The sequence below is a fragment of the Camelina sativa genome, chromosome 9, assembly GCF_030686135.1.
Source record: "Camelina sativa cultivar CO46 ecotype springtype chromosome 9, ASM3068613v1".
Classification (NCBI taxonomy): domain Eukaryota; kingdom Viridiplantae; phylum Streptophyta; class Magnoliopsida; order Brassicales; family Brassicaceae; genus Camelina; species Camelina sativa.
This window is the reverse complement of record NC_141888.1, coordinates 1,049,032-1,061,315: the sequence shown is the minus strand read 5'-3', so window position 1 is coordinate 1,061,315 and position 12,284 is coordinate 1,049,032. Positions and strand designations below refer to the sequence as shown.

The window sequence follows — 12,284 nt, the reverse complement described above, 5'->3', positions numbered from 1 at the left end:
TTTTATTTATAGTTTTATAATATATAAATGCTATCTTTGTCCTTGATTATGAAAAATACCTTTATTATTTATGTGTGTTTAGTATTCGTTTTTTTAAAAAAGGCATGACCTTCAATCCGGTTATAAAATCAACAACAGTTCAGAAACCTTCAATCCGGTTATAAAATCAATAACGGTTCAGATTGTCCTTGAAATTGCGGTGAAGAAAAACTGGCATATCTATCAAGTTGACATCAATAAAGCATTTTTGCAGGGTACCTTTACGGATGAGGTCTATGTCACGCAGTCCCCCGGCTTTGTTGACAAAAATCATCCTCACAATGTTTTGTCGTCTAAACAAAGCACTCTACGGTCTCAAACAAGCAGCGAGAACGTAGTACCAGGAACTAAAAATTTTTCTTTTACAGACTGGTTTTAAGAATTCTCTTGCAGATACATCGCTATTCATAAATCAGTGCCGCTCCGACTTCATCTATGTCTTGGTCTATGTGGATGATATAAACATTTTCGGAGATCCTGCATTGGTCAAAGCCTTCAATGTTGTACTTTCAACTCGGTTCTCGCTGAAGGATCTTGGTCCGCTACAATAATTTTTGGGGATTGAAGCCACCCGTTCTCCGCGAGGCTTACACTTGATACAACGCAAGTACATCACGGATCTTCTGCTCAAGACCGGTATGATTAATGTGAAGCCTGTTTTCACTCCTATGGCGTCATCGCCTAATATCACTCTTGAGTCTGGTTCACCGCTTCCTGATCCCAAGGAATCCCGCGTTGTGATCAAAAGTCTTCAATATCTTTCCTTCACACCCCCTGATATCGCCTTTGCTGTCAACAAGTTATCACAGTTCATGCATCAGCTGACAGACAAGAATTGGCAGGCTGCTAAGCATGTCTTGCGTTATCTAGCTGGAATGAGGTCACATGGAATTTTTCTTAAAGCTGATGATCCACTAACGATTCATGCATTCTCGGACGCAGACTGGGGCCGTGATAAGAACACATACACGTCGAGCAATGCCTGTATCATCTACTTTGGCGGTCGTCCCATTTCCTGGTCTTCAAAGAAACAATGAAGTGTTTCTCGTTCGTCCACCGAAGCGAAATATCGGGATGTAGCCAATACAATCTTTGAACTCCGCTGGATCTGTTCCTTGTTGACTGAATTGGGTGTTTAGTTACCGGTAGCGCTGGTTCTTTACTGTGACAATGTCGGTGCAACGTATATCTGTGCAAATCCGGTTTTCCACTCGAAGATGAAGTATATGGCTCTCGACTACCACTTCGTTCGTGAGTTTATACAATCAGGTGTGTTATTGTCACACACATTTCCACCAAGGACCAGCTCGCCGATGCTCTCACAAAGTTGTTGCCAAGACCACAGTTTGAAGACTTGTTATACAAGATTGGAGTGAAGATTCTCCCTCCCGCCGATGCTCTCACAAAGTTGTTGCCAAGACCACAGTTTGAAGACTTGTTATACAAGATTGGAGTGAAGATTCTCCCTCCATTTTGAGGGGTATTATGATATGTATATAATGAGGATATACTTGCAATTAGTATTAAGCTAAACCCTACTATTTAGCTGTATATATACTCTGTAATCTGTATCATTGACTTCAATTCAGCATTCTCCTATACAAACAATAATATATTTCTTAGGATATCTTAGCAAATCCTATTGTTTTAACTAAATCTGCAACAAATTTTACCAATCTTTTTAAATTCCAATTTTCTATGCGGGACATAAAGTAATAATTTCACCAATCACTTAATTAAGCATAGTGTATGTGCTGGGTTTGAATTAGGCTTATGATATTATGATATAATTCTAAAAATGAGAAGCTAGTTTCCTTGGAAATTTCGGAGTAAATATAGGAAGCTTTGCTTACCTTTATCGCACCATCTAAAAATTGTAAAGACTACCTTTTAGCACCTCAAAGTCAAATTATATGTCCACTCCAAATTAAATTATTATAATAATAATTTCATATTAATGACCTCATTAGTGGATATCATTTGTATCAAAAACATAGCTACATAGTTGTATATTTATTTATTTATCTAGAAAAAAACAATAAAAATGAAAAAAAAATCGAAGGTTATAAGAAAAAGTTAAAGAGATAATAATAGAGAGTCACACATGTTTCATATTCCCGCCTGCGAAGTCCATTTTAGGTATAAAAGAGCCACAGTTATTGTTGACTCTGTGGACTTTTGATTTTTCCCTTATTTTATTTTTACTATTTAACAAAAATTGCTATTTGTTTTCCTTTTTTAATTTATTATTCCTCACAAAACATGATATACAATTAATTGATACATTCCTAATATCGTTTATTTTATTTTATTTCATTTGCCTTGTTCTACTATTTATTCACACACTACACAATCTCTTCTTCTCTTCTTCTTTTTGCTTTTCGCCTTCTTCTTCTTCTCTCCCAAGAACCCTAAATACATTTTCTGATTTTTTTGATGATTTTGATCAGAGAAATTTGAAATCTGCTCATCTGATCGATCAAAGGAACTCGGTTTCTCATAGCCAAATGAATCTGGTACAATCCTTTCTTTTATATGGTTTCTGATATATTTCATGTGTATGTATCCCCTGTTTTTAATTTGTTCATATCAGTTTTATCATAAAATTCAGATAAGTTTAATAATTTCTGCAGTTTGTGTCTTTTTTTTTTTAATGTAAAATTGCAAAAATATCCATTAGATTAAAGTTTTTGGTTTCAACCAAAATTTATAAGAAACAAGAAAATTTCAGAAGAATTTATCCTTTTAAAATACAAATTTATGATTTCTACATAGAACACATATATAAATTCATTATAAATTTTGATATAAAGAGTCAAATTTCTGCAGATTCATAATCTTTCAAAAAAGTAATATTAGTTTTAAATAAGTAATTCAAATTTTCTTCATTTCCTATATAAAACCTACAAATAAAAGTCAATAAAGTTTCAAATTTCTACAGATTTTTTTTTTTCGGATTATATTCCTTTTAATTCATGTTTTTTTTTTTTTTGTTTCATTTCTTCATATAACTCATGTATGATGATGAATTCATTACAAATCTCTATTAAATTTTTGCAAGTATAAATTTTCAATAATAATGATTGTTGTAGGGTGAGAAGAGAAGAAGTGATGAAGATTGGATTGATACACTACTGAACTCAGAGTTCTTTGGGATATGTATGAATCATAAGTATCTTAGAAAGAACGAGAAGAATGTGTTTTGCATTGACTGTAATGTCGAAATCTGTAGACATTGTTGTAGTACAGAAGCTGCTCATGTCCTCCATCGTCGTCTTCAGATCTGCAAATACGTTTATCAAGATGTTCTTCGTCTCCTCGATATCCAACACTACTTCGACTGTTCCGAGATTCAGGTTTCTTTTAATTTTTTATTTATCTAAGAAATCATTTTCAATAATTATTATTTTTCAAAAAAAAAAAATCATTTGATGCCAGCTGAGTCTTTAATTCTTGTTTTAGAGTCCATAAATTCCTAATTATTTTTTAAAAATATTGCTTTTCTTTTTCTGGTTTATGGCATTGAATGACAATAAATTTTTTTGTATGGGAAAAGACATATAAAATAAATGGAGAAAAGGCAATACATTTGAATTCAAGGCCACAAGCAAAAGATGCAAGACCTTCTACAAAATCCAAGAATGGAGCATCATGTGTGACTTGTAAAAGATATATTCAAGATCGTCCTAATCGATTTTGCTCTATCTCCTGCAAGGTAAATTATGCTCTCTTTTTTTTTCAGTTTATATTCCCCAAAATATTTGGTAGTTATCTATATATTTCTCTAATTTTTTATTATTATACATTGGAACTGTTATCTATGAAAGGTAAACAATGTTTTACAGTGGTCTTGAAATACTAGAAAAAGTTAGCCTTTAGTAGATGAAGGAGTCATACATTGTTGACATAACATATAGGAGAACTATGCATGATTTGATTTGTACACATCTTCACCAGTACTACATTTTAATATATGTAGTCATTTATTTCAAGTTGGAAGATGCTAAATGTTTATTATGAAGTGTTTTATTTTAATATATACTATATTTTTGAAATAATTTTATTGACACTTTTAAACTGTTTTGACACGTAACCTACATTAACAAGTATCATTTATTAGTAAAATTAGTTTTGAAATTTATCTATTATGTGAGTTGTAACAAACGTCAAGCACGCTTTAAAACGTTACATTTGGCATTATATCGTTTGAAATCGAATACAGGAATTTTTGTTTTTGTTTTGAGTTTAGAGAATGCTTTAATACTTTTTTTTATTGTTGCAGATTTCAGCTCCTTCAAAAAAGCATAAATTTTGTTTTTCTCCAAGACTGGAACAAGGTGTTTTGGAGAAGGAAAACTCTAATCAAGAAGGAAGCATAGAAGAAAAAAAATCGTGCGCATCATCGTCCCTCACTGATGTTTCCGAAGATTCTGAAGTTTTATTGAGTAATTTTTCATTGAGACCACTCATGAGGATACTCAAGAGAAAAGGAATTTCTCGAAGATCTCCTCTCTATTGACTTTGTTTTTAATGGATTTTTTTTCATCAAAACTATACATTTTGTGTATTTTATATTTGAATATCGGGTATCAATATTATGTTTAAAAGCTAATAAGTTTTTAAAGAGAAAAAATAGTGAGGAGATCAAAGAAAAATAATAATAGTGATGTGTAATGGTGTATGAGGGATTTATTTTATTATTCATCATGGAGAAAAGAGAGATATGGGCCCAAAAAGTTTTGGTGTTCATGAGATTGTGTTGATTCACTGGAACCCACAAATTTAACTAACATAAAATAAGAAAAAGTGAATATAATATGCAATATTCTTAACACTTTTTGGGGGGATAAATTGATAGATACAGGTTCTGATGACAAATATGTATGCTGGAATCCATTCCTCGTAGAGACTCTTGAGTCATACAATTTTCTACGGATTTGTCATTTTATAGCACCAACATAAAAACTATGAAAGTTGCACATAATAGTTCTTCCGATACACATTCACAAAATTAAACAGATTTTGATGCATCAAATACTCAAGACACATTTTTACGACCGTTTTAACTTGTCTTAATGTCCACATCGCCTACTATGTATATAATAGATTAATAGTCAGCCATCATCCACAACCAGTCAACCACCGTCCACAAAGGTGTTACATACGTATATTGTCTATCATTTACAAATAACTGAGCACGATGAAAGTTGGAAACTCTTGGCGCATAATCATTATTTTGTTCCAATATATAGAAAAATATCACCCCAAAATAATAAAACAAAAAAATCTAACATCTCCAAAAATCTTATTTGAAGTGTTCAACGATTTTGATGGCGCAAACTTATAACTACCCAAATCACATAATATTTTATTTTTGCAAGTTTAAAGTTCTTTTTTTTTTTTTGTATCTAAGAGTCCGTTTTTTGGGTAGGAAAACGATTGAAGAGTCGTAATCGTGTCTATCCAAAGCCGTGCCTATGTGTATTAAAATGAAACATTCGCCTCCGACTTTATATTTTTGTAAGAAACATAAATGCAGTCAGATGCATATTTTTAATTTTATAAGAGTAGAGAGACTTAATGAAGATTTGCAAAATGGTAGCTAAACAAAAAATATGGAAGATAAATTAGGATGACTACACACTAATCTCTTCACCTCTTCTTAATTGGAATATATGTAATTTAAGTCTTACATTTTGGTTCTTCTGTTTTTATTATATAAAAAATTAAAAACTAATAAAACAAATGCATAATCAATTGGTAAGTATACAATTCACTATAAATGGTTTCATCTAGTATTATTATTCTTTCATAATAAACAAAACATTATTTAAAATTTATAAATGATACACCGATAGTTATTATAGATTAGAATCAGTTTAAAATTCTAGACTTGTAATACTTTAGTATTTGTTTGTAAGATAACGAAATTAGTTTTTTTGAAGACATATTTTTAGTACAGCCTCCAGCCTCTATATCTCTAGACACGGTTCCCTGTCTATCAAATAGATAAGAGAAAGTATTTACAAATTCATTGGTGGTATATGCAAGCTTACGAAGATGTATAACAAATATTGATCATTGATAAAATGGGTCTACGGCAACTTGTTGTTATATGATTATATCAGACAACTTTCTTTCTAAATTAAAATAGTATTACCCATCATTATCATTTCTTCTCTTTATTATATAATATAGTATATAGTAATGCTAATAATTCATAACTAAAGAGATATACAGAACCGAATGACAAAAAGAGGAAGCACGATTGTGATACATAATATTGATTTAACTCAAATATTTTTTGGCATGCTACAATTTATAAAATATCTAAAATTTAAGGGCAACATAATAAATATAAATTACAAAACTTAAACTCTCTAAGTTGATAGATGAAATTTTATATATACTGTAAGTTGAAATTTGAATATATATACTAGTTTCATTTTTGTGAAACTCCTAAAAGTTTATTGAATTATAAATTTTCTTATTATGTCAGTTAGAAATAACAAAAAACTTTAGAAAACAAATAAAGAAAAAAAAAAAAAAAAAATTGACCACCTGGGGCTCACTAGTCAACAACATGGCGCGTTTATTGGGCCAAAGACCTTTGTCGCGATCTTTGTCTCGAACAAAAATAAGACTAAACAAAATCAAAACTACAACAATATTCTAAACCAACTCAACAAAATAAAAATATTTTCCTCGTCTTATGGTTGGATCACTGTTATTGTTAATTATTGACTCGCCTTATTCTCAAAAAAAAAAAAAAAAATTAATGATAGAAAAAAGAAGAATGATGGTCATAATGTTTTTGGCAGCAAAATCCACTTTCGAAAATTAGAATATCAAAATAGAAGTAAAAGTAATGCAAAAAAAAAAACAATTAAATGGGTATGATTATGGCAGACAAAAAGTAAAGAATAAAAGAGGAATGTTGTGAGCCAATTGGAGAGGATATGACAGATTTAACTGAAGAAGGAGACGAGAGATTTGAGCAGTAGAGAATAATGCATGTGCTTCTTTAATCTCAATCTTATGCATGTTCCACATGTCATGTAATCTCACATCTCTCTAAAAATATTCTCACTATTCTATCGAAGGCGGATCCAAAACAAATTTCATTCGAGACAAAAAATTAAAATATTCTAAATAATTTCGTATAAAAACTAGATAAAACGCTCAATAAAATGTAACTATACGTGTGTATATAAGCTGTCGTCCCAAATTAGTGGTTAGCAATGTTAAATGTCAAAAGAATATATAAAAAATAGTGAACAAAGGTTATAACTAGTGTTTTCTCATAAGGTTTAGAATTCTAGTCGTAGAATACGTAAATTATTGTAAATTCATAGAGAGATAAGTTTATCGGAAGTCCATTTATTGTGGTGCAAGGGTAAAGCTATCTACCGTGATGTAAGAAAATAGTTTCAATCGTTGTCAAGATCTCTTTTATAATGATAGACAGTCGTCGTGAACTCAAAGTCTTGCAGTTGCAGTCAACAGTCCAGAGTTGTTTATACATATATGTCTTTGAAATATTTAATGTCATATCGTTTTATAATTGCTTCTTTGAACATACATTTAACATAACATAATGGATCTCTACACAGTTCTTTGAACCATTGCATGTAGAACGAGTGAGCTAGTCACAATTATGCACAATGTTGATCTTAAGATTTCTTTTTGGATTAAATAGAACTCAATTATAAATAGATAATGTCGGCATCCTATCTAGCGTTAACATTCGGAACACATTAGTGATTGCAAAAGGCAAGGCCGATATCATTACGATTTGTTCGTTCTAGGTAACAGCCCTCTTAGTTGTCACACAGCCAAATCTCCACTAAAAGAACTTGTATGACAATGATCATATCTTCAATCACTAAGACAAACTTCTTGTTAAAGGATTTTAAAATTGAAATCCAGTTCCAAAAAAGACTAATTCAGCCACTAAAGCGTACAATTTATTCCAAGACAAATTAATAGAGATACCAAATAGACCAAACTAGGCCTGGGCAAATAAACCGAACCCGAGGAACCAATCCGAACCCGACCTAAAAATACCCGAACCCGACCCAAACTATTTCTGTCTAAATAACCAATAGGTTTTTGTTTTCAAATAACCACGGGTATCGGGTATTACCCGAACCGAACCCGAGGAACCGAAGATACCTGTTTATACCCGAGAACAATTATACATGATATTATACCATCACATATGATTTGATTTCATAAAACCGTTTGCCTTAATCTCCCTCTTCGAATCCTTGTGAATTGATTTGCGAGACATGGTATGCTCAGTTTCATTTGTTTAAGATTTCATGGTATGCTCAGTTTCAGTTGTTTAAGGTTTAGTTCATTGTTTCTTGTTGAATTTGTTAGATTATACAACTGTTGTACAATTATATTTCAGGTTTTTCAGGTTTTGTGGGTACATTTCAGGTTTTTGTGGGTACTTTGGATATGTTCGAGTAGGTACTATCCATAACCGAATATAATTTGGATACATTACAGGTTTCTTAAAGTCAGTACCCAAATAACCCAAACCCGATAGGAACCGAACATGAACCTGACCCGAAATTATATAAACACCTGTTCGGATCCTATATTAGTAAACCCAAAAAACCCGAACCCGAATTACCCGAACCTGAACCCGACCCAAACACCCAAATGCCCAGGCCTAGACCAAACGATGAAATTTTTTGATAAGAATCGAATGAAATATTTATTTGTACCTGCATATATAGGAGTGAAAGCCATAATCGATATCAGTGTCACAATCAACATTTTTTTTTACTGCATAAAACAAGATTCATATATACAGATAAACCAAAGTTAAAAAAATCCAAGACCAGACCAGCTAACAAAAAAAAACTGAAAAAGATACAGACCAAGTCTTCTTAATAAGCTGAAACAATTCAATAAAACCGATCTTGTCACGTCACGTATTTGCGATTTGGTACACTCTTGGTTCGACTGGTTGACATACGCCTCCTATCAAACCTGAGCTCTTCCAGGATAGCGAGGGAAGGGAATAACGTCTCTAATATTGTCCATTCCTGTAGCGAAGAGAAGCATACGCTCCAAGCCGAGTCTGAATCCAGAATGCTTCACTGTTCCATGACGTCTCAAGTCAATGTACCACTTGTATTGCTCGAGCGGTAGACCCATCTTCTCCCTTCTTTCCATGAGGACCTCCACCCGTTCTTCCCTTTGGCTTCCACCAATGAGTTCTCCAACCTTTGGAATGAGGACATCAAATGCAGCCACTGTCTTTCCATCATCGTTGAGCCTCATGTAGAAAGCTTTGATCTCATTCGGGTAGTTATAGACAATAAGAGGGTTTTGATGAAACAAGACCTCTGTCAAGTATCTCTCATGCTCAGATGCTAAGTCGATTCCCCACTTCACTTGGTTCTCAAACTTCATTACTTGAGCCACAACTTCCTCAAGTAAGGCTATCGCTTCCGTGTATGTTACTTGATCAAACTTGTTAGTAGAGGCAACCGATTCTAGCCTTATAATGCAGTCTTCGTCGACATTGTTGGCCATAAGTTGCATGTCATCACCACTCTTATCAAGCAACGAATTGCACATGTCTTTGACAAGTGCCTCTGTGCAGTTCATAGCCTCCTCTACACAGGCAAAAACTAATTCAACCTCAACCATCCAGAACTCAGCAAGATGCCTTGTGGTGTGAGACTTCTCTGCCCTGAATATGGGGCCAAAGGTATACACATCTTCCATACTGCAAGCATAGGTTTCCGCGTGTAGCTGACCAGAAACTGTCAAGAAAGCCTGCCGACCAAAGAAATCTTGGGAATAATAAAATTTTAATCCTCCAGACTTAAGCATTGACCTCTCTTCAACCTTAGCTAAAGTCTCCTCCTTTTCTTCAGTGATCTCTTGCTTCTAAGAACAAAGAAATTGAAGAATAAGAACACCTCTCTTATATTATTGATTTAGAAAACTTTCTCAAAAACTAAATCTCTCTCTCAAGTCTTATGGAACACCTCTCCATAGACTCTTATATTTATAGGTTTTAACTTTTCCTAAACCTATTAGAATTAACATATTACAATTTATTAATCTTAGGAACTTTTCCTTTTTCCTATTCTATCTCTTCTGGCAACTTCCTAGGAGATAGTTTCTTCCACAAGTTGCAATTATCCAACATTCTCCCCCTTAATTCCAACTTGAACTCCAGGTGCTTCGATCTCTTGTACTCCAATCAAATTCCTCATTTCTCTGAACTTTATTCTCGCCAGTGGCTTAGTAAGGATGTCCGCCTTCTGTTCCTCACCAGGAACATGCTCCACTTCTATCTGATCATTCTCCACACTCTCACGAATGAAATGATACTTTGTGAGTATGTGCTTACTCCTTCCATGAAACACTGGATTCTTACTTAGAGATATGGCTGAGTTTTTGTCAATCCTTAGTAAGATCTTCTCATCTAGACTAAGTATTTCTCTTAGCAACTCCTTCAACCATATTGCTTGCTTTGCCGCTTCTGTAGCTGCCATAAATTCCGCTTCACATGATGACATCGCCACTGTGTGTTGTTTCTGTGAGGTCCAAGTGATTAATGATGAACCAAGATAGAACACATGACCTCCCGTACATCTTCCATCATCGATATCAGCTTTGTAACTGCTGTCGCTGTATCCAACAATGTTACTCAACCCATCACGCTTGTAAAACAAGCCTAAGTTGGTGGTTCCTTTCACGTACCTTAACAAGTGTTTAAGAGCTTGTCCGTGTACCTCTCTTGGACTCTGCATTACCGACTTAAGACTCCTACTGCAAACACCAAGTTGGGTCGTGTGTGAAGCAGATACCTTAAACATCCAATCCTTCTTCTATATCTTGTAGCATCAATTTCAGGTTGTTTCTCAGCCTTTGATATCTCCATACCAGGCTCCATTGGTATGTGCGCTGAGTTACACGGATCCATCTTAGTGTCGATAGGAATACCTTGAGCATAACCTTCTTGTTTTATTCTTATCCCATCTGCTCCTTGTACTACTTCAATACCAAGATAATATGTCAATTTTCCGAGGTCTGACATCTCAAACTCTCTTGACATATCCCTTTTGAACTGATCAATGATTCTTTGTGAAGTTCCTGTCACAAACAAGTCATCAACGTAGATTGCCACTACCAGTCTGTCTTTCTTGTCACTCTTGAGATACACGGTAGGCTCCTTTATGCATCTTTTAAAATTCATCTTCGTCAGAACATGATCAAGCTTCACATTCCAAACTCTTGGAGCTTGACGTAGACCATACAACGCCTTATGTAGTCTGTACAATCGATCCTCTTGTCCTCTCTTAACAAAGCCTTCGGGTTGGCACACATAAACCAACTCGTTTAAGTCACCATTCAAGAATGCGGTTTTCACATCAAGGTGATGTATCTCCTATCCCTTCAAAGCTGCGATAGCAATGAGTAGTCGAATAGTTTCCATTCGAGCTACAGGTGCAAACGCTTCTTCAAAGTCCACTCCTTATTGTTGTACATAACCTTTTGCCACAAGTCTTGCTTTGAACTTGTTCAATGATCCATCCGCTTTCTTCTTGATTTTATACACCCACTTCAACCCTATTGGTTTAACACCATCCAGCTTCTCAACTAGCTCCCACATTTTATTTCTAGCGATAGACTCCAGCTCAGCCTTCATCGCTTTAACACATTCTTGTAAACTTAATGCTTCAGAAACAGACTCTGGTTCACCATCTATGCTAAGTAGAAGTCGTTCACTCTCTAGTTCAGCTAGTAAAACATAATCATTGAGGTATCAAGGTTTGTTGATAACACGTCCATATCTGGTGACAACTTGCTGCTTTTCGCCTTCTTTATCCACGTTTTCTTCATTTTGTTCATCTTCTATCTCTTCTTCTTGGTTTGCAGGTTCTTGATCCGGTTCTTGATGCTCAACATTGTCATCTTGACTGTTCTCAAATTCGTTTCCTTCTTCTACAAACCCACCATGAGATAATTTAAACCTTCCTAGTTCTCCATTGGCTTGGTTTTCTACAGCCGACCAATCCCAAACTTTTGTCTCATCAAACACAACATCTCTGCTTACAAACACCTTTCTTGTAACTGGATCATATAGCCTATAAGCTTTCGAACCTGGTTCTGTCCCTAGATTGATCAAAGTTCTCGACCTATCATCCAACTTCTAAGATGTGGTCCAATGATCTTAGCATAAGCAACACAGCCAAACACTCGTAGAT

The 12,284-nt window shown here is 34.2% G+C and overlaps 1 protein-coding gene and 1 pseudogene across 1 annotated transcript; one reads left to right on the top strand and one right to left on the bottom strand.

The window, feature by feature from the left end:
- The first annotated feature begins 2,215 nt into the window (after positions 1–2,215).
- LOC104710111 (protein RGF1 INDUCIBLE TRANSCRIPTION FACTOR 1-like) lies at positions 2,216–4,802 on the top strand. Its single transcript, XM_010426651.3, has 4 exons — positions 2,216–2,555; positions 3,132–3,395; positions 3,596–3,754; positions 4,322–4,802. Exons 1-4 carry the CDS (start codon positions 2,547–2,549, stop codon positions 4,556–4,558), a joined length of 669 nt encoding a protein of 222 aa, XP_010424953.1. The 5' UTR covers positions 2,216–2,546; the 3' UTR covers positions 4,559–4,802.
- A 4,235-nt stretch (positions 4,803–9,037) lies between these two features.
- Positions 9,038–9,771, bottom strand: LOC147937547 (asparagine--tRNA ligase, cytoplasmic 1 pseudogene; annotated as a pseudogene).
- Between the last annotated feature and the right edge of the window lie 2,513 nt (positions 9,772–12,284).